Source organism: Anabrus simplex, chromosome 13, assembly GCF_040414725.1.
Source record: "Anabrus simplex isolate iqAnaSimp1 chromosome 13, ASM4041472v1, whole genome shotgun sequence".
In the NCBI taxonomy this organism is placed as follows: domain Eukaryota; kingdom Metazoa; phylum Arthropoda; class Insecta; order Orthoptera; family Tettigoniidae; genus Anabrus; species Anabrus simplex.
In genome coordinates this window covers 85,733,135-85,758,024 of record NC_090277.1, presented here as the reverse complement: position 1 = coordinate 85,758,024, position 24,890 = coordinate 85,733,135, and the positions used below count along the sequence as shown (strand labels likewise).

General features: G+C 40.9%; 1 protein-coding gene across 1 annotated transcript in view; it reads right to left on the bottom strand.

Moving 5' to 3' along the window:
* LOC136884952 (protein tolkin) overlaps window positions 1-24,890 on the bottom strand; it is a 193,513-nt gene that overhangs the window by 22,943 nt on the left and 145,680 nt on the right. Inside the window, exons 7-13 of the mRNA XM_067157293.2 lie at window positions 23,773-24,009; window positions 21,550-21,672; window positions 20,678-20,850; window positions 17,689-17,884; window positions 10,558-10,680; window positions 8,356-8,516; window positions 675-683 (exon numbers count right to left, since the gene is read on the bottom strand). Coding sequence (XP_067013394.2) covers window positions 675-683; window positions 8,356-8,516; window positions 10,558-10,680; window positions 17,689-17,884; window positions 20,678-20,850; window positions 21,550-21,672; window positions 23,773-24,009 — 1,022 coding nt within the window. The remainder of the gene's footprint in view (window positions 1-674; window positions 684-8,355; window positions 8,517-10,557; window positions 10,681-17,688; window positions 17,885-20,677; window positions 20,851-21,549; window positions 21,673-23,772; window positions 24,010-24,890) is intronic.

Below are 24,890 nucleotides of genomic sequence, written 5' to 3'. Positions count from 1 at the left end.
TAAAACCAAAAATGCCTAGAAAGACCTCGAGAAAATGTGCCTACGACAGAAGATGCGCACAAACGACACCTTTTGAGATCAAGCATCGTGACTTTTGGGATTTTCCAGGATGTGAAGAGGATAACTGGTGCAAAGTAGTCGGATGAACGCCGCGCTCGATATAGCCAGCTAATGAAAACCTACTGGATAAATAAATAAATAAATAAATAAATAAATAAATAAATAAATAAATAAATAAATAAATAAATAAATAAATAAATAAATAAATAAATAAATAATATGTAAAACATTAAGCATCCAGGAATAGCACTACAAAGGAATAATAATAATAATAATAATAATAATAATAATAATAATAATAATAATAATAATAATCTAACAAGCACGCTGATTTCACTCTCGCTTTTGCGAGTTCAGCTTTCCATCACCGCTCGGAACCCGTGAGGTGAGTAAGTTTATCAGATAATGCATCATCACGGTTCTTCATTAATATAATGTTGTAGAGAGAGAGAGAGAGAGAGAGAGAGAGAGAGAGAGAGAGAGAGACAGAACACGCAACGCACTGTTCTGTGTCAAGGTTGGGAACACGCGAGCAGGGGGTTCCCCTCCCACCTACACCGTGCGCCATCTCTACTTCACTTACCTCGCAGCTGCCCGGAGTATCGAAAACAAACTTCTCTTACCTGGAACACCTGCAAAGAAACGGAGATACGAATATTAGAGAACTATGAATGGTATTAGAGGAGGAGGAGGAGGGGGATGTAAATTACCTCCAAGAAGCTGTTTAATATTTTATACACCGGGAACCTTCCAATTTTCATACACGAAGGTATACAACTACATGATTCATAACACACCTCCAGCAACTGTGAATCATTCCACTAAAAACTTAAATGGTTCATCGCTTCACTGAATTTATTTAAAAAAACAGAGACGTGTCGTTTAGAAGGATGGACAAAGGGAATAAATCCATATTGCGTAAATAATATTTTTACAATATAAAATACGAGCACTTTGGCCAGAACAGAATACTCAACTTGAGCATGTAAGTGTTTTTTTAAAAATGAAAGTTCCTTTTTTATCAGTATTTAATGTCCAGACACGTTTTCCTTTCCATGACGACGTTTTTCTAACTGAAGTTGGCCGATATTTTAACTACATTTTAAGCATACCAGTAACCTCTGCCAATTATGCACGTAAGTGTATTACTGACAGTCTGAGATCTGCAAATTGAAAAGAAATTGTGTTTACAGGTATGAATTTATAACCGTGAAGCATATTCGCTCTCTCAGGTAAACAGTAGTCAGTTTACGTATCGTGGATCATGTAAATAGGAGACAATTTATGTACCATAACTCATGTAAATAGGAGGCAATTTACGCACAGAAATCTTGTAAATAGGAGACAATTTATGTGCCGTAACTCATGTAAATAGGAGACTATTTATGTACCATAACTCATGTAAATAGGAGGCAATTTACGCACAGAAATCTTGTAAATAGGAGACAATTTATGTGCCGTAACTCATGTAAATAGGAGACTATTTATGTACCATAACTCATGTAAATAGGAGGCAATTTACGCACAGAAATCTTGTAAATAGGAGACAATTTATGTGCCGTAACTCATGTAAATAGGAGACAATTTATGTACCATAACTCATGTAAATAGGAGGCAATTTACGCACAGAAATCTTGTAAATAGGAGACAATTTATATGCCATAACTCATGTAAATAGTAGACAATTTATGTGCCGTAACTCATACAAACAGGAGCTAATTTACGTATCGTAATTCATGTAAATAGGAGACAATTTACGAACCAGAAATCTTGTAAATAGGAGACAATTTATGTACCATAACTCATGTAAATAGGAGGCAATTTACGCACAGAAATCTTGTAAATAGGAGACAATTTATGTGCCGTAACTCATGTAAATAGGAGACAATTTATGTACCATAAATCATGTAAATAGGAGGCAATTTACGCACAGAAATCTTGTAAATAGGAGACAATTTATATGCCATAACTCATGTAAATAGTAGACAATTTATGTGCCGTAACTCATACAAACAGGAGCTAATTTACGTATCGTAATTCATGTAAATAGGAGACAACTTACGAACCAGGAATCTTGTAAACAGGATAAATTTATGTGCCGTAACTCATGTAAATAGGAGACAATTTATGTGACGTAACTCATGTAAATAGGAGACAATTTATGTGACGTAACTCATGTAAATAGGAGCTAATTTATGTACCGTAAATCATATAAATAGGAGCTCATTTATGTACCGTAGCTCATGTAAATAGGAGATAATTTATGTACTGTAGCTCATGTAAATATCAGACAAATTATGTATCGTAACTCATATAAATAGGAGACTATTTATGTACCGTAACTCATATAAACAGGAGGTAATTTACGTTCCGTAATTCATGTAAATAGGAGACAATTTACGCACCATAATTCTTGTAAATAGGACACAATTCATGTACCGTGACTCATGTAAACAGGAGACAATTTATGTGCCGTAACACATATAAACAAGAGCTAATTTACGTACCGTAAATCATATAAATAGGAACTAATTTATGCACCGCAGCTCATGCAAATAGGAAATAATTTATGTACTGTAGCTCATGTAAATAGACGACAACTTATGTACCGTAACTCATATAAATAGAAGACAATTTCTATATCGTAACCCATGTAAACAGGAGCTAATTAACGTACCGTAAATCATATAAATAAGAGCTAATTTATGTATTGTAGTTCATGTAAATCTGAGAGAATTACATACCGGCAAGATGAAAATTGAAACTACAGTGAAACGGAACAGTCAATGGTCGCTTAATATGGCTTTCACTGTAGTAGGCCTATATTTTATTCCAACTTTCTCCATTCACATCACATATTCACAGGCCGGGCTGAGTGGCTCAGACGGTTGAGGCGCTGGCTTTCTGACCCCAACTTGGCAGGTTCGATCCTGGCTCAGTTCGGCGGTATTTGAAGTTGCTCAAATACGTCAGCCTCGTGTAGGTAGATTTACTGGCACCTAAAAGAACTCCCGCGGGACAAAATTCCGGCACCTCGGCGTCTCCAAAAACTGTCAAAAAGTAGTTAGTGGGACGTAGAAAAAAGAACATTATTATTAATTACGTATTCACGGCGAAATCAACTTATGGCTGTGTCCTGTCTCTCTCTTTCTTTACCCTCTGTGGGTGGCGGACGCAGACAAAGAATACACACATGCTATACCCTGCCTGTCGTTATATACGACTAAAAGGGGCGACCAAGAGATCATTGAATTGGAACCATGAAAGTACTTGTGATTAGTACCATCACGCTGGGAACACCATGGGTCGCCTTTACTTGCGAGTAGTACCACTAAGTTAGGTACACAATAGCTTTGTGATTATCATTTTTTTTTGCTAGTTGCTTTACGTCACACCGACACAGGTAGGTCTCATGGCGACGATGGGATAGGAAAGGCCTAGGAGTTGGAAGGAAGCGGTCGTGGCCTTAATTAAGGTACAGCCTCAGCATTTGCCTGGTGTGAAAATGGGAAACCACGGAAAACCATCTTCAGGGCTGCCGACAGTGGGATTCGAACTCACTATCTCCCGGATGCAAGCTCATAGCCGCGTGCCAACTTGCCCGGTGGTTTGGAGATTAGTAGCACCAGAGAGTGGTTCACTGTGGGTTTACGCTAGCTGTGATTAATGCCACTATGTGAGAAACACCGCTGGTCTGCGTTATCTGTGAGTAGTACAGTCCGGCTCCATGGCTAAATGGTTAGCGTGCTGGCCTTTGGTCACAGGGGCCCCGGGTTCGATTCCCGGCAGGGTCGTGAATTTTAACCATCATTGGTTAATTTCGCTGGCATGGGGGCTGGGTGTGTCATCTTCATCATCACTTCATCCTCATAGCGACGTGCAGGTCGCCTTCGGGCGTCAAATCAAAAGACCTGCACCTGGCGAGCCGAACATGTCCTCGGACACTCCCAGCACTACTTTTGGTTAGTACCGCAACATGACAAATACCATGGTTCTAGCGATAAGTATCATTATGAGGGACCGTTGACCTCTTTATACAACAAGCATCACCGATTCGGGATTGTTCTTTGCTATTGTTTTAAGATAGTATCTGGGAAGGTGGAACATTACAGGTCGAATCCACTGATATTTTTAAGTTCATAATAATTATTTAATTTAATTTCCGGGTTGAACCGTGTTGTACTTGTACGCATATCACGTACAGTTTGCCGACGTTTCGAATACATTGCAGTATTCCTTGTCAAGGCGACTGAAATACCCCTACTCGATCCGAGGTAATCAGTCTCCCAGGCAGAAATTACACTACTGGAGTGGCCTTGATCTTGGCCTTTTATATCCTAGCCTATCTGGCTGACGTAAGCCCTGGCTGTCTCGCGAGACTTCTGGAAAGTATATGTCACAGCCAGGTAGTGGGGGCTTGCCCGCGCTGTTATGTAATGGGGTTGCGGCCCGTGTGTTTATGTTGTGGTCTGTATGTCTTAAACAATGGGACGCTGAGTCGCGCAGTATACAGGAAACCCACTCACACAGACAGGTACCTACACGCCTCGTCTCATCAACACCCATCACAAAAGCAGGCTGTCCTAACATCATTAGTGAACAGGGCCATAGCGATATCTGACGCAGAGCACCTCGAGGAAGAAAAAGAACACCTCACGGAAACCCTTAGGAAAAATGGCTACTCGCTCAATAACATCCGACGAGTCCTTAAAAAATCAGAAGAGAACAAAGAAAAGGCCGCCGCAGGAGAAAAGAACGGGAAAGAAGAACTGACCCGCCAGAAAACAGCGATACTGCCATACATTAAAAACACTACAGACAGGATCGGCAAGATACTGGACAAATACAACATAAAAACTATCTATAAACCTCACTGTAAGCTAGCCCGTTATCTACCACCAGTAAAAGACACAATAGAATTACAGGCCCCTGGAGTGTATCACATTGAATGTAGCTGCGGAGCTTGTTATGTAGGTGAGACAAAACGTCTGATCTCCACCCGCCTAAAAGAACATATCCGTCACACCAAGAACCAAAACACAGATATTTCAGCAGTAGCCAAGCATTCCTACGAAACTAGGCACGGAATATCATTTGACAAGACCAACATCCTAGCAGCTATCCGTTGGAATCTGGAAAGGAAAATCCGCGAGGCTATCGAAATCAAGAAACATCCGAACAACATCAATTTAGAAGAAGGATACAAAATCAGTAATTCTTGGATGCCTATCATTCCTAGTTTAAGACATACAGACCACAACATAAACACACGGGCCGCAACCCCATTACATAACAGCGCGGGCAAGCCCCCACTACCTGGCTGTGACATATACTTTCCAGAATACTCACGAGACAGCCAGGGCTTACGTCAGCCAGAAAGGCTAGGATATAAAAGGCCAAGATCAAGGCCACTCCAGTAGTGTAATTTCTGCCTGGGAGACTGATTACCTCGGATCGAGTTGGGGTATTTCAGTCGCCTTGACAAAGAATACTGCAATGTATTCGAAACGTCGGCAAACTGTACGTGATATGCGAACAAGTACAACACGGTTCAACCCGGAAATTAAATTAAATAATTCTTCACACCGTGGAAGCTTCACTTCTAAGATTCATAATAATTGTTCATCGTCGTCTTTTTGAATTCTAGTCTAGATCGATTTTGGAATTATTTTTAATTTTCAGCATTGTGAGTTGGATCCGGTGATTATTTTAAATTAATATTCATCCATTCATTCCACATCGTCACGTTTTGAATTGTGGTCAGTGGATGGATTTTGGACTTTTAAACTGTCATTACATTTCGTACCATTAGGAGCCGATGACCTAGATGTTAGGCGCCTTTAAACCATAATAATAATATAATATAATATAATATAATATAATATAATATTTCAAGAACGTGATTTGGCCCCCTTTTCCAAAATGACCGATCCCAATACACTGAGAGTGTAAACTAGTAGGTTTCCGCATAATCGATGTTAAGCTAGTCGTGAGAGCTGTGTATTTCTTGAGGAGTTGCTTATGTTTAAGGGTGGTTAAAAGGGGGTCAAGGTGTCACTGGTTCCTCCTGTACGCAAGGTGCGAGGCAGCTCAGCTCTTCTACTGATGATGCACTCCGCAGATTGCGCTGCTCCATTGTCTCCAAGGCCAGCTGCACTTGAGTGCACTCGCCAAGTGTCTTACGCCATGTCGCAGAATAATAATAGCGAAGCGGCCGTGCGTGATATAAGTGCGTTAGACAGGGAGGCGTTGCGTTCGTAATGGCCAGCCAGTGTCTCTTGGATACTTAACAAGACCACACGGGTAAAACGATGCACTGTACGCTAAGTCAAAGTTAACACGTGGTATTAAATTAAAAGTTACTACTACATAGGCACACTTCTTTCTTTCTTGCCGGACTGAGTGGCTCAGACAATTGAAGCGCTGGCCTTCTGACCCCAACTTGGCAGGTTCGATCCTGTCTCAGTCCGGTGGTATCTGAAGATGCTCAAATACGTCAACCTCACGTCGGTAGATTTACTGGCACGTTAAAGAACTCCTTCGGGACTAAATTCCGGCACCTCGGTGTGTCCAAAAACCGTAAAAGTACACTGCGTAAGCAGTGGGACGTAAAGCAAATAACATTATTATTATCCTTCTTTCTTTCTTTCTTTCTTAATCTGTTTATCCTCCAGGGTTGGTTCTTCCCTCAGACTGAGCGAGGGATTCCACCTCTACCGCGTCAAGGGCAGTGTCCTGGAGCATGAGACTTAGGGTCGGAGGACCAGTACCTCACCCAGTCGGCCTCACCTGCTAAACTGAGCATGGGAAGATTGGAAGGGATAGACAAGTAAGCGGCCGTGGCCTTAAAGTAGGTACCATCACGGCCTTTGCCGGATTAAAAGCAAAGTCACCTCCGTAGAGGCCATGAAGGCCCTTGGAGGAGTGGAAGGTAAAGGCTTCCACCATTGTTAATCTCAGCACGTAATGGGGTAGAGTGGTTAGATCTACGCCCAGCCGCTTTTGCCCCCAGAAATTAACCTGGTACTCATTTTTGGTGTAGGCTGAGTGAACCTCAGGGCCATATGATTTGCCGGAGTAGAAGTGAGAAAACACGGAAAACAACTTCCAGGATGGCTGAGGTGGGACTAGACCCCCATCCTCTACTCAGTTGACCTTCCGAGGCTGAGGGGTCCCCGTTCCAGCCCTCGTAGCACTTTTCAAATTTCGTGGCAGAACCGGGAATCGAACCCGGGCCTTCGGGGGTGGCAGCTAATCATGCGAACCACTACACCACAGCAGCGGACTACTACGTACATACGTCTTCACTATAGAATGTTCTCCCTTTCAGCGTTCAGTCAGCAAGCCTCTGTTGATTTACTAAACGCCTCCACAACCCTCTATTTTTAGTTCAATCAATCAATCAATCAATCAATCAATCAATCAATCAATCAATCAATCAATCAATCAATCAATCAATCAATCAATCAATCAATCAATCAATCAATCAATCAATCAATCAATCAATCAATCAATCAATCAATCAATCAATCAATCAATCAATCAATCAATCAATCAATCAATCAATCAATCAATCAATCAATCAATCAATCAATCAATCAATCAATCAATCAATCAATCAATCAATCAATCAATCAAACCTGATCTGCATTTAGGGCAGTCGCCCAGATCATTGGCAGATAGCATCGTCATTTTGGTCTCCCTCTACTTCTCTTACCCTCCATGACAGAGTCTCCTGCCGGGCTGAGTGGCTCAGACGGTTAAGGCGCTGGCCTTCTGACTCCAACTTCGTAGGTTCGACCCTGGCTCAGTCCGGTGGTATTTGAAGGTGCTCAGATACGTCAGCCTCCTGTCGGTAGATTTACTAGCACATAAAAGAACTCATGCGGGAGTAAATTCCGGCACCTTGACGTCTCCGAAAACCGTAAAAGTAGCTAGGGGGACGTATAGCAATTATTATTATTATTATTATTATTATTATTATTATTATTATTATTATTATTATTATTATTATCATTATGGCAGTGAGTCCATCCTTCTCCATTCGCCTCATATGACCCCATCACCGAAGCCGGTTTATGCATACAGCTTCATCAGTGGAGTTAAAAGTGAATTACTGTTGTTGAAAACAGATGATGCATAAGATCCGTCGGATTCAAAAGTAAATAGCAAGACCAGTCTCAAATCAATTTTTTTTTGTTCCTCCTGACGCATTACATTTCTGGACATGTGCGATTTCTTAAATGACTGATTCAATTATTGCGAGTACAACAATAACGGGTGGGTCACACTTACGTTGTTGCCCTCCAGGTCGAAGTGGGTGAAGTTGAGGGTGATGCGGTACTGTGGCGGGGCGATGATCTCCCAGATACAGTTCTTGTTGCCAGGATACGACTCCGGAAAGGACGGACTGGAGATGGTTCCATTGGACGCGTCGATCACTCCTCCACAAGCGCCTGAACACAAATATTATCATCACTATGGCAATGTGTTTGTTTGTTTGTTTATAATGTGCACTAGCTATTGCATCTACTGCTGACAGGTTATCTAATAATGATAATAACAACAACAATAATAATAATAAACTCTTATGTCTTCAAGCGTTTAGTATATAAAGCCCTGTCAATAAACTAAGCGCCTCTACAATCCTCTAACAGGAGACTAAAGGGGGCTCTAGGGGCTTTTAACTTGCGAGCGTGGATTGGCGACCACCGGACCCTTAGGTAAGTGTGGTATTACTTCCACTTGTGCCAGGCTCCTCACTTTCATCTACCCTATCCGACCTCCCTTGGTCAACACTTGTTCTTTTCCGACCCCGACGTATTAGGTGGCGAGGCCTTGGGAGCCTTTCATTTTCACGCCCTTCGTGAACCTTGTGTTTCCTTGGCCGATACTTTCGTCGTTCGAAGTGTCGGGCACCTTAAATTTTTTCCTCTCTGCAAGTTGATGTATATTTCAAGTGTTTTCTTACTCAGAGAACGTACGTCACCTTTTGATTCGTTTGTGATCTTTTCGGATCAATACAATACTTCTCGTTTTATTTTGTAATTGATTTCATCATTCCTTTGTTGAATAAATAATTTTGTTTAATTTTATTTTTTTCCTCTTAGTTTATGCAGAGAGGATTATTACCTAGTTGTACGTCCTCTTAAAACTATAATCACCACAATCACCTCCTTTCTTCGCGTCACATGATCCACCACCTAAAGCTCAACCATACACACACCTTCATCCACAGAGTTCATTGCTAACTTATAATTCATCTCCTCATTCCGAGTACCCTCTACTGATATTCCCACATGTTTTTACCAACAAGCATTCTTGCTAGCCTCATGTCTTGTACCTCTAATTCAGGAATAAGATACCTGAGCAGTCTCAGCTTTCGCTCCCGTACAACAAAATCGTGCTGAGAAAAAAAGACCAATGTAAAGATAGTTATTTTCGAGAATTCACTTCTTCCTCACAGAATACTGTTGATCGCAACTGTGAACTCTCTGTATGAGCTTGCTGAACCTCGATACAATCTCACTTACTATTCTACCATCCTGTGACCAAAGGCCAGCACGCTAACCATTCAGCCATGGATCCGGACAGCGAAGAAAAACAGAAATACGCCTTTTTCCAAACCTATCTCCAAATGTTGAAAGTAAATGAGTGAATTAACTGTCTTACTAACATCACCTATCATTCGATTATTTCGAAAGCATTCACTATTCAATAGGCTCATTCATTCGAATGAATAATCGAAAAATAATAGAATGGGAAATGAAATCGGATAATGGAATAAAATGAAATACTCGAATAAGCCATTGTTTTGTGTTCGATTACCCCACACTACTCTGAATCAATAACTGATTACATCATCACTTCCCACTGCGGCTTGATTGTCAACATCAATGCATTTAGTTGCTTGTAATAATCTAGACTTAATTCCATAATCCCTCGGTAAGGCAACACCTTTTCTCTTAGTAAACTCGTCTTCTCATTCCGAGGTGGTGCGGTTGTTTTCAGAGATGAGCTGCATGTTCCACTTTACCCACATACAAACCCTCCTGCCTTTTTATAATCTCTGGCAGTACCGGGAATCAAACCGTTCCTCCAAGGACGACAGCTAACCGTTACATTACGGAGGTGGACATCTTTTCCCTTGATACTCTGTTATATGCTTTCTCTTTCTCAAGAACTATTAGATGCACAAATGGTTGCATATACCTCTGGTAAAAGTTTTGAATTATTTGATTTGATCTGATCCTGACAACCCCTCTGCGATCTGAAACCACATTGATTATCATCCAATTTACTCTCCACTATTGGTCGCACTCAACAGCAACAAGATCGTCTAAATGAGTCTTGTTATAATATTATAAGTAATTAATGTTTGATGGGTTTTGACAGAATGTAGCGAAGCGTTCCCATTACTTTTTATGCTAACATTTCTTAGCTGTACTTCCCCTTAAAACTAAAATCACCATCACTACCACCTGCCTTACCACTCACCTTCACAATGCTTTCCGTCAGAGTGTAGCTCGAAGCCGATCCTACAGGCACACTCGTACCCTCCCAACGTGTTGATACAGTTGTGTTCACATCCGTGGGTTGGAAGGGCGCACTCGTCCAGTTCTGAAACAAAGAGACGTATTACGTAATCTCTTACACGAATACAAAAATAAAAAATAGAAAATAGTCCGCTCGTCGGGAAATGCTACCCAAGAATCCTCTCTTCTGTACTGCCGAAGTCCATGCGGCAACATCCATCAAGCAACAGGGATGAGGTTTAATAAGTTTTCCATACTTGAGTTCCTCTTATTACACGCCATATAGGAATTAGTATACATTCAGAGTTGTTCCCGTGACAGTTCTTCGTTAGTCCCAGCAAGAGACAGTCGCGTGCATACAGTATAAGCAGAACTACGGTCTCTTTTGTGAAGGGTAGTTGATTATCGTAGTTTGAGCAAAGCGGAAATTTCAAGTTCTGTTAAAAATTAGACAAATCCTCTAACGAAACGTTTAAGATGATGAATTCGAAATCTCTCGGATCATCACGACGTGAAAAAGTCACGAAAAGGCAGGTGAGAAGACTGTGTGATCCTTGAACTGTTAGCACCAGTCCACGAACATACTGACTGTAGTACGTACATAGGTGTACACTGGGTTGCTACACTGTAGGCGCCAGTCCATGGTCATATTGACTGTAGTACGTATTACTCGCATACTTTTTAGTGATAGATTCGTGAACGATGGTGATGAGTAAGGACGGAACTCTCCCGGTTCCGGTAATACTGCCAACTGAACGGAAATGAAATCTGAATTGAATCGATAATATGATCGATCGATATGCATTTTCTAAACCTTTATTATCTTAAGCCAATAACTGTGTCACTCACACATTATATAATATTTCTCGATGCGAATCTTGTTCCTAGCATGAATTCTATAGTTTGGCTTTGCTGTGTAAACAACAACAGTACTAGTACGTAAAGTGTACGCCAGGTGTCGCACAGCGATGCATAAGAGATTCATAGTTTGTGTGTCAAAGGTTGTCAAGACGAATCCCGAAGATTGTCGAGGTCGACCGATTCAGCACCAGGGTGTTCATCTATCACTAAAAAGTGTGCGAGTAATACCCAGGTGTACACTGTGTTGCCTACACTGTAGGCGCTAGTCCACGAACATATTGACAGTAGTAGTATAAACTTATGATGATTGAGAATCAGCGTAATAATTCATGCCTCAGTAAAACATACATACATACATACATACATACATACATACATACATACATACATACATACATACATACACACATACATACATACATACATACATACATACATACATACATACACTGCCGGCCAGAAGTTTCTGGACAAGTATTGAACTGTTAAAGAATGTACTGGTATTAAAAGAAAACAACATACCTATGATGCAAGGAATTGACAAATATACATTCTAACTAATATTTTACAATAAAACTACGTTTTTAGATTACATCTGAGCAAGAAATAGACAATATGTACACATTTACCCCTTAGGATCACCAGAACACATGAAAATCTCTTCTCATCAAAGAAACCCCGCTTTGGTGCAAGTACACTTTTGACTATCATCGGCATTCTCAGAAAAGTTTTTCTAACACTGATGCAAATATACTTTGCCAGGCATTCTGCAAGAGCACCACAGGTTTTCCGATGAAGAAGAATACTCTTTTCGGACTTGCCGATCAATCTCCTCCCACAGCAGCTCAATTGGATTTAAGTCCGGGGATTGAGGGGCCATTCCATTAAAAACAATTCCCCGGACTTCTGTTTGTTTTGCATATAATTCACGCAATAGCGAGACGTGTGTCTGGGGCCATTGTTTTGTTGGAGGACAAACCCACGTTACTGTCCAGACGAGATAGGATGGAATGGTAGCCATTTTTGTCCAGTGTTCCTTGAATTCGGTGCAGTCTGCCCACTTCTCTGAATGTGAAACAACCCCAAACCATCACAGAGTCCCTCCATGTTCCACTGTAGGTGTTACACAGTAGGACGCATTTCTTCCGATGCTGAACGTCGAACATAAACTCGTCGCCGTTGTCCAAAAATCTTCGAAACTTGGTTACAGTAATATATTCTGTCATTAAACATATTTGTGCGGGTACATATGTTCTGTCCGGAAACTTTTGGCCGGCAGTGTACATACATATCGAGCTAGTTGGCGGTACAGTAAGGATCGTGTAGCTGTGAGGTTGGATTCCGGGGATGGTTCGAATCCTACCGTCGGCAGCCCTGAAGATGGTTTTCCGTGGTTTCCCATTTTCTCACCAGGCAAATATAATCCTAGCCCTTTACTATCCTTACGTCACAGAAAACATCTGATGTGTTACTGTGACGTAAAACCAACACAAACAACATATTTTGTCAAAATGTTATACCCTTTAGCGTTTAGTCTGCAAGCCTCTGCAATTAACTAAGCGCCTTCACAATCCGCCGGACTGAGTAGCTCTTACGATAGAGCGCTGGCCTTCTGAACCCAACTTGGCAGATTCGATTCTGGCGCAGTCCCATGGTATTTGAAGGTGTTCAAGTACATCATCCTCGTGTCGGTAGATTTACTAGTACGTAAATGAACTTGTGCGGGACAAAATTCTGGGACCTCAGCGTCTCAGAAAACCGTAAAGGCAGTTAGAGGGACAGAAAATCATTATTATTATTATTATTATTATTATTATTATTATTATTATTATTATTATTATTATCCTTCACAACCCTATATTTTTAACATGCTCCGGGTCCATCTTTAATGCTACACCTGATATATTTAAGTAATTAAAACTAGCATCTAACCATTATCATCATCATCATCATCATCATCATCATCATCATTAGAACGCAGATGTTTATGCAGTAATAGGTTAGAATGCAAACTAATTTGGTTATTAGGAAGTATCACCTAGTCGAGAGTAAGACAAATTCTAGGGTTTCTGATGTGCCGTACTCCTAATGTTTATGCAAATCTCATAGCATAGCCGTTGTGAAGATTAGACTATACTTGTTACCCGCTTCAGTAAGTTTGCTTTCTAACCTATTATTGCATAAACATTCAGGTTTTAATAATCATATTGTTGTGCCTCGACTTTTCTTACCCTCCATGACCGAGTCCATTATTTTCCCAGACAAATTATCCTGCTTCATTCATCTCACATGACCCCACCACAGAAGAGAGTTTATAGGCACTGCTTAGCCCATCGACTTCACTTTTAACTTAGCCTTTATCTCCTCACTCTGAATAACCCTCTTGCGACCGTTCCCACCTGCTCGGACTCGCTACCTTAATATCTGTTACTTCCAAGTTATTAATAACTTACCTTGAGTATAACCCGCTCTGTACTCCCGTACAGCTAAGTCGGACTGCAAAGAGAATTTCGTCCTGGTGCTCACTTCTTTTGTACAGAATATGGTTGATCTCAACTGTGAGCTCACCGCATTAGCCTCGTTGCATCTTAATTCGATACATCTTACGATACGACCATTATGGGGAATATACGTCCTAATGATTGAAATGATCCGCCTGATCCCGCTCTGTATTCCCTATCTGATATACAATACACCAGAGTTAACTACAGTAATTACTGCACCGGTTTTGCTTAACTTAACAAACCATGTAGTAAGAGCCAGTAGCGTGCCTGTCGTTTATCCCGAAGTGATGAGTTCGATTCCTGATATAACAGGCAGCTGAGGGTGCTCATCTGATTGAGCATCAGGGCAAAAATGTATTAAGGTAGTTCTAGCGACCCAAGAAATAACACAGCTTAGTTTATTTGTCCGACTCGGTTGGTGACTGGTCAGCGTGCTGGCCTTCGGTTCAGAGGGTCCCGGGTTCGATTCCCGGCTGGGTCGGGGATTTTAACTTTCGTTGGTTAATTCCAGTGGCCCGGGGGATGGGTGTTTGTGCTGTCCTCAAAATCCCTGCAACTCACACACCACACATAACACTATCCTCCACCACAATATCACGCAGTTACCTACACATGGCAGATGCCGCCACCCTCATCGGAGCGTCTGACTCACAAGGACAGCACTCGGCTAGAAATAGCCACAAGAAATCATTATATTATTAGCTTATTAAAAAATAGAATTTATCTTGTTTTGTTTCTGAATAAATAGTATATCTTGAGGTTCAAAATGGGCTGTAAGTACTCTTATTATAACCGAAGAGGATTAAGGTGGTGTTATTTGGGGATTCAACCACTCTGGAGTCTGATTCCCTGAAACATAGTTCTACTGTTTTAGCGGTTATGTCCGCTCGCACTTAAGGGGAATTCCTTCAACACAAAACGAGGCTGTTGCGCAAAGCCTTTCATGTTTAATGTCTGTAACACAGGAACATAAAGTATACATTCAAAAATGTAGCCAATATAATATTAGAACTACTTACACTTTGACAAGGAAGCACACCCCATAATAACAGATAAAATAGGACGGGATATGAAAGCGCAAATGTATTTCAAACATCGTAATATTGCTAAGAAAATAATCATCATATAAGGTATAACACCTATTTTATTTTATAGGTGTACTACAGTTTAGAAAATGTGAGGAACAGGTACAAAGAGAGAGAGAGATATGTGCAACGTTACACGCCGTTCGCCGTGACGTAAGGTGATTAGGCAACCCGTACTCCACTCTTGGTATGCAGGAGAGTCACCGTTGATAGAAAGGAGCTCATAGACTTGTTTTTTGTGTCTTCTTATAATGAATGTTGAAAAATATAAGTCGATAACTGAGTAACAGGTAGGCTACACAGGTGTAGGTAGGTGCAACGCTACACGCCGTTCGCCGTGACGTAAGGTGATTAGGCAACCCGTACTACACGCCTGACATGCAGGATAGTCACCGTTGATGGACATGAGCTCATAGACTTGTTTGACCTTCTTATTGGCATAGCGCCCGGCTCCTTTGCCAAATGGTCAGCGCAGTGATCTTCGGTTCAGAGGGCCCCGGGTTCGATTCCCGGCGGGGTCGAAGATATTAACCTTAAATGGTTAATTTCATTGGCTCGAGAATTGGGTGTTTGTACTCTTCCAGAATTCCTGCAACTCACAAACTCCATAAAATAATACTACCCTCCACAACAATAATACGCAGTATCTTATAAACGGCATGTGCTGCCCACCAACGTCGGAGGGACTGCCGTACAAGGGCTCTACCAGACTAGAAATAGACGCACGAAATTATAATTATTGGTACAGCTGTTCTGTACTCACGCTCCCAGCCTGCGATAGCGCGAGGACCTGTATACAGAATATAATAATAATAAAGGAGGCCAAACTTTCAGGACAAATTCCTCACACGTAGAAGAATAAAAATATGTTATGAGTACATAAGCCCAGAAACGCTTTATTTAATTTCCATTTCTACAGATCAGAACTACTCGTAGTGCAAAACACTCGCAGACCAAATGTCTCGCAATCCAAGGATTTATTGTAGATCAGATTATATTGTACCCCTCCCCCACGAAAAAATCCCTAAATGACAGGTTTTAGATTATGAGTATCTAGCTAATCATTAAGGCATATTTAATTGGTTATAAACCATTCTTCTAAATACACATCGTAAATAAGACGGGATTGTGAAGTTAAATACATTTTTATAATATATCACAAGAAATTTAGAAGAGTTTATGTCTGTATCAAGTATGAAAATCCACAGCCGGTTTGCAGTCACTCGACCGGGTCAGGAATGGAATGAATGGGCCCCATCTAGCGGCGAGGATATGAATTTTGCCGGTTGCCGAAGCCTGTCGCACTCCTCTGGCGCTATGATTAATGAATGACAGATGAAATGAAGTGATACTGGACAGTGTTGCTGGAATGAAAGACGTCAGGGAAAACCGGAGTACCCAGAGAGAAACCTGTCCCGCCTCCGCTTTGTCCAGCACAAATCTCACATGGAGTGACCAGGATTTGAACCACGGAACCCAGCGGTGAGAGGCCGGCACTCTGCCGTCTGAGCCACGGAAGCTGACTGTCTGCATCAAGTGTAATACAATGATAACACAGGAGACCTTTTTTGTATGAAAGTTTCACAAAACGCTAGATTTTAGCCTCAGTATCAAACTAATAAATAAAGATGAAACAGTTTCAATCTTAATTCTGGAATTCAGACATTGCAAACCATCAAAATTTAAATGGGATGGATTTGCCTGCGTGACTCCATATATACATATTTAACATTCTTAATATCTATTTCTATATTTGAATTTTTGTTTATTTGTGCCTTGAAAGCTGCTTGCGTACCACAGTTCGAGGGCCACTGTACATAAAACGAAATGCCGTATGGCTTTTAGTGCCGGGAGTGTCCGAGGACAAGTTCGGCTCGCCAAATGCAAGTCTTATGATTTGACGCCTGTAGGCGACCTGTGCGTCATGATGAGGATGAAATGATGATAAAGACGACACATGAATCCAGCCCCCGTGCCAGTGAAATTATTCAATGATGGTTAAAATTCCCGACCCTTCCGGGAATCGAACTTGGGACCACTGTAACCAAAGGTCAGCACCCTAACCATTTAGCCATGGAGCCGGACGCTGTACATGATTCTGTGCTCTTCTGTTTAGCGGAGAGAAAAAATACGAGTGCAAAGGTTCTTACTAAGGAGTGGTGGTGGTGATTATTGTTTTAAGAGCAAGTACAACTGGGCAACCATCCTCTATATAACACTCATCAGAGAGAAAAAATGGTAGGAATCCGACACTTCGGAAAATGAAGACATCGCCCAAGGAAAGACAAGGGCCGCGAAGGGCATGGAAATGAATGATCCCTAGGGATCGGGAACCTAACACCGTCCGGATCAGGAAAGAACAAGGGTTGACCAAGTAAGGTCGGACAGGATAGATGAAAGTGTGGAGCCTGGCACAAGTAAGTGGAAGCAATGCCAGGACACAGCTGTGACGTCAGTCCTCGCTCCTAATTTAAGAACCCCTGGGGCCCCTTTTTGTCGCCTCTTACGACAGGCAGGGGATATCGTGGATGTTATTCTAGCGCCCCCATCCAATGGGAATTTCTAAGGACCCATATGACAATGGTACCTGCAGTCTGCAACATCTCAAAACATATTTCGCGTCTAAGAAGAAAGCATACTTACCCTCCATGAAGGCTGCGGAGAAGCCCGCCTTCTGAACAGAGCCGTCCGACACGAACTTGACGAGCAGCTGGTTCCCGGTGGAGCGGATGTCACCAGGAATCTTATAGCCGCAGAAGCGTTTGATGAGGGGACTTTCCAAGGAGGGGCCGTCCCTCACTTCCACGTAGTCGTACACACAGTTGTCGTGGTTCTCAATCTGTTGGCAGAGCAACACACAGCTGTACCTGCTTCTGTTACTGTTACACCCTCTACTAACATAGCTATGGAGCCTAGAAACAGAGTTTAAATGAATCATTCACCAAACAACACTTTTGTTGAAAGTCAGTTAAAGTTGGGCCAATGTAGTAAAAATGAGACGGCGAACGTGTACCCAGGCGGCAGCTTCTGATCCCAAAACTTGACCCACCCTAATGGTAATAAGGGTTGTCAGTCGGTTTCTTTCCTCTGGACACAAGGAAGCGTGTAGTTTACCAGGCAAGTGAGCGCTGTCAAGAGCATGGTTGTCATATTTTCCGGCCTCCACATTTCTGTATGAAGTTAAGTGAAAAGTAATACACTTAACGAATATTAATTATTGAACCAAATATTACAAGACTTTCAAACAACCAACAAAGGACGTGCGAATTATCTGAACTGAAAAGAGGAACTGGCGTTTATTGTAATAAGAGGTGCATTGGGAACAGCCCACTACCGTCATAAATCACTCCCGGCTGGGAAAGCAAGGGATCAGGAGATTAAAAGTATGCCGTTTCCTTTGCTGCGGGCTAAGGGTGGTTTGCTCGTCCCAACCATATCTGTCTTCCTGGAAACGATGGGAACCTTATTATTATTTTTTGCCTGAAGCAGCAGTTGGCGCCATTATATTAGGCGAGTTATTGTAAACAATTTCGGAAATTTTCAGGTCAATATTTGACGGAAAATATAATCATGTGACAGATCCCTCTGAGAACGTCTTTGCAATATTAATGAAATTCTGACCATAAATAATTTCATTTTTACATACACCGAGCGATTTGGCCGTCTAATTAGGGCCGCACACCCGTGAGCTTGCATTCGGAAGATAGTGGGTTCGAATCCCAGTGTCGGCAGCCCTAAAGATGACTTTCCGCAGCTTCATATTTTCACATCAGAAAAATGATGAGGCAGTACCTTAATTAAGGGGAGTCATGATCCTTTTACCGAAAAACTATTTTTCAATTTTAACCTTAAAAACCCCCGTTTCCTTCTTCCGAATCCCGTTATCACCTTTACCTTTTTAAAACTCTAAATTCCGAATTTAAAGTGAAGTGGCACGGCGCATACAGAGCTGCATACGCTCCTTTCTCTCACGTTGTCAGACAATATTGGCTTCAAACTTCTTTCGGACTAGCATTTCAATATTCCCACTGGAATATATTTACCTCGTAGAAGGCTTAGGCTGTGCATAAGAGGAGACAGAAATCTAAGGGAGTAACTTACAGTTCAGAACAGCATTAATGCAAATATGTCTCTTAAAACTTTCAATTGCATTTTGCTAGCTTAAAATATTATCAACTCAGTGTCATGTGTAAAATGTTCCTTGCAACAGAGTTCTTCCCAGATTCATCTGGAATTTTCTGATGAATTTTGAAAATGTTCCAAGAATTAAAAGTAGTTCCTCGTTCTATTATCAGTTGAATATTACCTTCATATTTTTGTTCCTAAAAGAACACCGAACTAGATTTTTTCCTATCGTTTGAATAATGAAAAATTAAAACATCTTACATCTCCAGCACTTTATACCTGACTGTAAAACCCAGAGTTATCATTAAGAATATGAGTATTTTTGACAAGTTTTAACAAATTATAACCCAAAATAATGAAAATTGTGCCCCAAGGAGAATTTTCCACGCAAAATATAAAAATAAACTTAAGTTAATTTGTTGCAAAGTTATTAACAAATATTCAACTTCAAATTTTGTGTGGCGCTGTACCTTATTGATATATGCATGTGTTTTAAATTTGGTTTTAAGTGGTACATTTTAGAAGTTCTAAATTTAAGGCCACGGTTGCTTCCTTCCCACTCCTAGCCCTTTTTATTATTCTGTCGTCGGTGCAATATAGTACACTCCAGGACAACAGAAAAAGTTCCTATGAACAGACCTACAGTCGATCAGCTACAAGCTGTTTTAATTATTAGCTAGAATGGGAAGAGTGTTCGCATTACGGATGAAGTTTGGAGTCATGCATGCCGTTACGGACATTGCAGTATTTCACCAGCTTGTGGAACAAGGTTTTCATAGAATAAGCGCGCTCGAACGTGTTCGACAACCAACGAGGTGGCGTGTTCAGATGCGTGGTGGACATTTTGAGCACTTCTTGTATTAGAATGCAGTATCCCTGCTGATACACCACCATCACGACAGATACTCGACATGGGATGGGCCAGGTAACACAATGACCAACGCTTCCCGTACAAAGTTGGAAAGTCTGTAACTTGTGAACGATAGACCTTGGCGCAGATATTCATGGGAATTTTTGTGTTCTTTGGCTTGTAGTATCCATCCCCTGATTACTTCCCACAGCTTTGGGAACACCCATAGACACCTTACTTAAAGTAAAAGTAAACCATAATTCTTATTTAAGATGCAAATATAATTTAATTCCAGTTACCTTAAGAGGGAAATCGGCTTCTTTATCAAATAAATGGCTTGGTATAAATGAGAACTTCCATTAAAGATCCTATATAAAGCAAACAAGAAGAAGGGAGAACACACCATGAAAACTGGTGGCATCAAATTCAGTTCGTATCGCCATTGAGAACGCCTGGAAGGTATGCATAGCTATTTAACAGCGTGGACGGACAAGTTGCCGGCTTAACTCCTGCCATTTACACACCTGTGTTATCACTGCTGTAGAACGGGTTGTTGCCTCCCCAGGCTGTATATTCCTGCTGTATGGATTACAAGGTGAATGGGCTAATGTCCCCACCAGATATTTTCTGTAATGTGAAAAAGACATTGTGTCTCACCTCGAAAGACTGGAACTTGAGCGCCACCTGGTAGTCCGGGGGAACACTGATCCGCCAAACACACTCCTTGTTAGGTTGGTAGTCATCCGGGAAGTTAGGGGACTCTAGATGACCTCCTGTCTTGAAGTCTAGTTGACCTCCTGTCTTGATCTCCAGCTGACCACCACACACGGCTAGAATAGACCACTGTGCATGTACACGTCTGTACAATAATACACTTATATATGACTTTACTGACATTTAACGCTGTATTACCAATCATGTGAAGAAGACCATAAAATCCCTAACTTTTAAAGTACCTCCTCCATCACAATAATGTGCAGACCTCCATGATTTCTTCATTTATGCTTTCAGAATAGTCATAATTTTCATTTGATGACAGCTATGGTTTTCTCTGAGAACGTGAAGGGAAGATCCTCACGAATTGTGGTGTTTAACGGGCAGCATAATAAAGGAATAAACCATGGGGATATTAAAATAAATAAAGAAAGAAACAAGGAAGAAAGTTAATAATAAAGTATAAAGGAAAATAATGACGAAGAAAAGCTCAGAGAAAGAATAAGAGAGGAAGGGTAGCAGCAAGAAAATAAGAAAGAAATAGATTGTAGGAAGCATACAAAAAGTGAAGAAAGAAGAAAAGAAAACGTATATTCAAGGAAGGAAGGAAGGAAGGGAGGAAGGAAGGGAGGAAGGAAGGAAGGAAGGAAGGAACGAAGTAGTTAAGTAAAGGAACTCAGAATTATTAGTTTCCATTATGAAGAAATTTTGCTGTAAACCTGAGGAATGAATGTTGAAACATGGTCAGTAAATTATATTAAGAACTGAAATTATCATTTAATCAGTTATTACTGATAATATTTCTGGCCTGTTACCTTCGTATTTGGCGGAGAATCCTCGGAAGCGCGGTCCTCTGTTGGCGGCACTGTAAGTCACCAGCATGCGGCTGCCCGTGGAGACGATGGGTTCACGTACGAACAACGAGCCGCACAGCCGAGCTACAACAGTGGGATGTCTCATGAGGCAACGAGAACATATTGTTATAACACGTTCAGCACAGTGCTAGTGATGGTATGGAACTAAAAATAATGGGTAGATACAAATGCTGAAAGCAATTTCAACAAAACTATAGTCGTTATTATGAAGTCCGTATGCGTTATATTAGTAGAAAGTCATTCATAACATCTTTTACGTGCAGTAAATCCAAAGAAGAACTGACTGTACCAGATACAGTGTACAGTTATTTTGCTTGTCTTATTAGAAACCACAGTTTTAAGTTACGTTTATTATGAATCACATGAACCTATACACTTCTTCAACGAATACGCTGCGTATTGTGTCTGGTTTGTTCATTTTTGGGTGGGGGAATTATTTATTTCTCTAATTTTAAAGGCTAGAATGTTACAAGTCAACGTTATCCTAAAATCAGAAGACGGCTCATAATTTCTCACACGTACTGTATTTCTTTATTTTACATCTTCGCTCCGTCGCCATTTTTGTAATGATAACTTTACGTATCTAGTAACAGCACCAATTATTGAAAAAGAAAGGGGATTTCTTCCCATAAACTGTATTCTGAAGAAGATCGGTTGATTGGTGACTTATATAGTGCCTTATTAACCATTAAAACTTGAACCAGTTTTTTTAAACAGTACCGATATGTTCCCTATGTTACGTACTGCTGATGAATCGCCTAAAATTGCATTGAAGAAGGCAACGGGAAACCACTTCAATTAATTTCCCACGAGACATCATGATTGGATCACAGCCATGAATGGACCTCGCAAAGGGCAGAAAACTTATGATGGTGTACCAGTATGTTGTACTGACTAGTTTTCTAATTTTTGGTTGCGTGCCCGGCTCATATCGACCCACTTTAAACACTACTTCAGCAAGTACTAACCTCTAGCGAAGGATTGTGATCAGCTGAGAAGAAGGGATGGGCACCAGAACATTGTCTAAAGGTGGCTGGATGTACGGTGCCGTCAGTGGTTTACTGGTGCACCTTCAGGATCGTATGCAAAATTTCTTTCGAAATTTAATGGACACAGTTGTTTATTACGAGAAAATCAGCGATGCTTAAAGTAGACTATTCATTTTTATTTAAAAGTACCAGTTTACCACCCGCAGGATGTCACGTTTTCAATTAAAAGTTTCGACGTAATGACATAATTCACATGAACTGCTGTGGTAATAGAATGTAATATTATATCGACAAACTCTTGAAAATACATCACAAATATACATTGCATTACGTATTATTCCTGTAATTTCGTAACTTATTGCGAATTTTTGATATAGAATCGTTAATTTTGTAAATTTTCTAACTCTTGAATCATTAATCCAGTTCCGTAGGATAAACAATATTACGTGTCAAGCGTGAATGCGCAAATTCTTAGAACCTCCAACCCTGGAGCAAGCTACACAGAATTGGCCATGAGAGAAACACGGAGTTTACAAATAAATCCTTGCTACTTCCAGCGTTTATCTTTGAGCCTTGTTTACAGTCATCGCGAAAAATTGATTACGTTGTGTAGTACAATCGCATAAACCAGCAGCAATTTCTGTTACTAAACATGTAGTTCCGACAACCCCTAATGATAAACTTAAGGTGAAATATTCACCGCAGATTTTCCAATTGCTGTAGTCTACGACCAAAACAAATTCTCTACAGGTTTGAATAAACAGAGCGAAGAAAACACATAATAAGGGCAATGTTTCTGAATAAAGAAATGAAGAGGAATGCTAAACAATGGTACATACGACTGAAGCAAATAATCATTCATTACTCATTCATTGAGCTGAGGTTAATATTTCAGAGAATGAATTACTATATTGTATCACAGAGCAAAGCAAAATCTAGCTGTAAAGTAAGCTGTGACAACACAATTTGTCGCGTCAAGTTCAATCCCCAGTGATCAGACAGGAAGATAAAGGCTTGTCTAAATGTGTATGAACTACAGTGCTTTAATATCTTCTAGATAATTCTAGATTCACATTAATTTGCTTGCTATCGGTAGGATAACGTGCTTTATGTAGCCTACATTCTATACGTATGCCGTATGGTTTACGAGGACGAAAAGGAAAGGAGAACTCACCGAGTACGGGTGACTTGTGCCAGTATCCGTCCCGGATCTCCAAGTAGTCTCCACGACATTTGTCGGACGCCGCCATGTCTAGGTCCGTGATGTTGAGAACTATCCTCTCGCCGTGTGTCGCTGTGATCCTCCACTCGCAGATCTGCACTTCTGGTGATCCTGGATTGTTGGGCTGTGAAGTGCCGTAACCAGGTGACGAGAAACTTCCAGCGTTCTCCTGGAACGTGCGCCCGCAACCTGCAAGAGGAATACAGTGGCGTAACTAGGATACAAAATCGAGCCAGAGTTCTCCGGGAATAGTCTAAAGTGGGAGTACGTGTTGGTGATGGGGATTACTGTTTTAAGAGGAAGTAAAACAGGGCAACCACCCTCTTCTTCTTCTTCTTCTTCTTCTTCCGGTGCCATCAGCATTAGTAAAAGTTTGGATACACTCTTGGAGAAGCTGGTGTTGGATCGTCTGTTGTTCTAATTAGTAGAGATCGGATCGGTTTGAACAGTGGTATTCAAACATTTTCGTTGGCGTACTCCCAAAATCCAATTGTTTTACCTTCCTACCCTCAAAGTACTAGTATACTGCGAGTATATCAGAAACAACAAATTATTGTTGCTGGATGCAAATAATAATAATAATAATAATAATAATAATAATAATAATAATAATAATAATAATAATAATAATAATAATAATAATAATAATAAAGAAAGGGTGTACTCTGCATGAAGGCAGAGGTGTGCCTGAGCCGGAGTTTACGACGGTAGGGTGGCCAGTTCCTTTCCACTCCTCCCTTCCCTTACCACCACCACCACCAACAACAACAACAACAACAACAACAACAACAATAACGCGTGGCAACCCATCCAATTCTTGACCATGCCCAATGTTACTTAACTTTGGAGATCTCACGGGATCGGTTGTTTCAACACGGCTACGGCCATTAGGAAAATAATAATAGGAATAATAATAATAATAATAATAATAATAATAATAATAATAATAATAATCATCATCATCATCATCATCATCTTCCACAGCTCGTCTGGCTTGCTCAGGGCCTCTTCACTCACTGAGGCACGAAAAAGTTGCAGCCGGGGATTTGAAGTCACATGCCTTTCGTGAG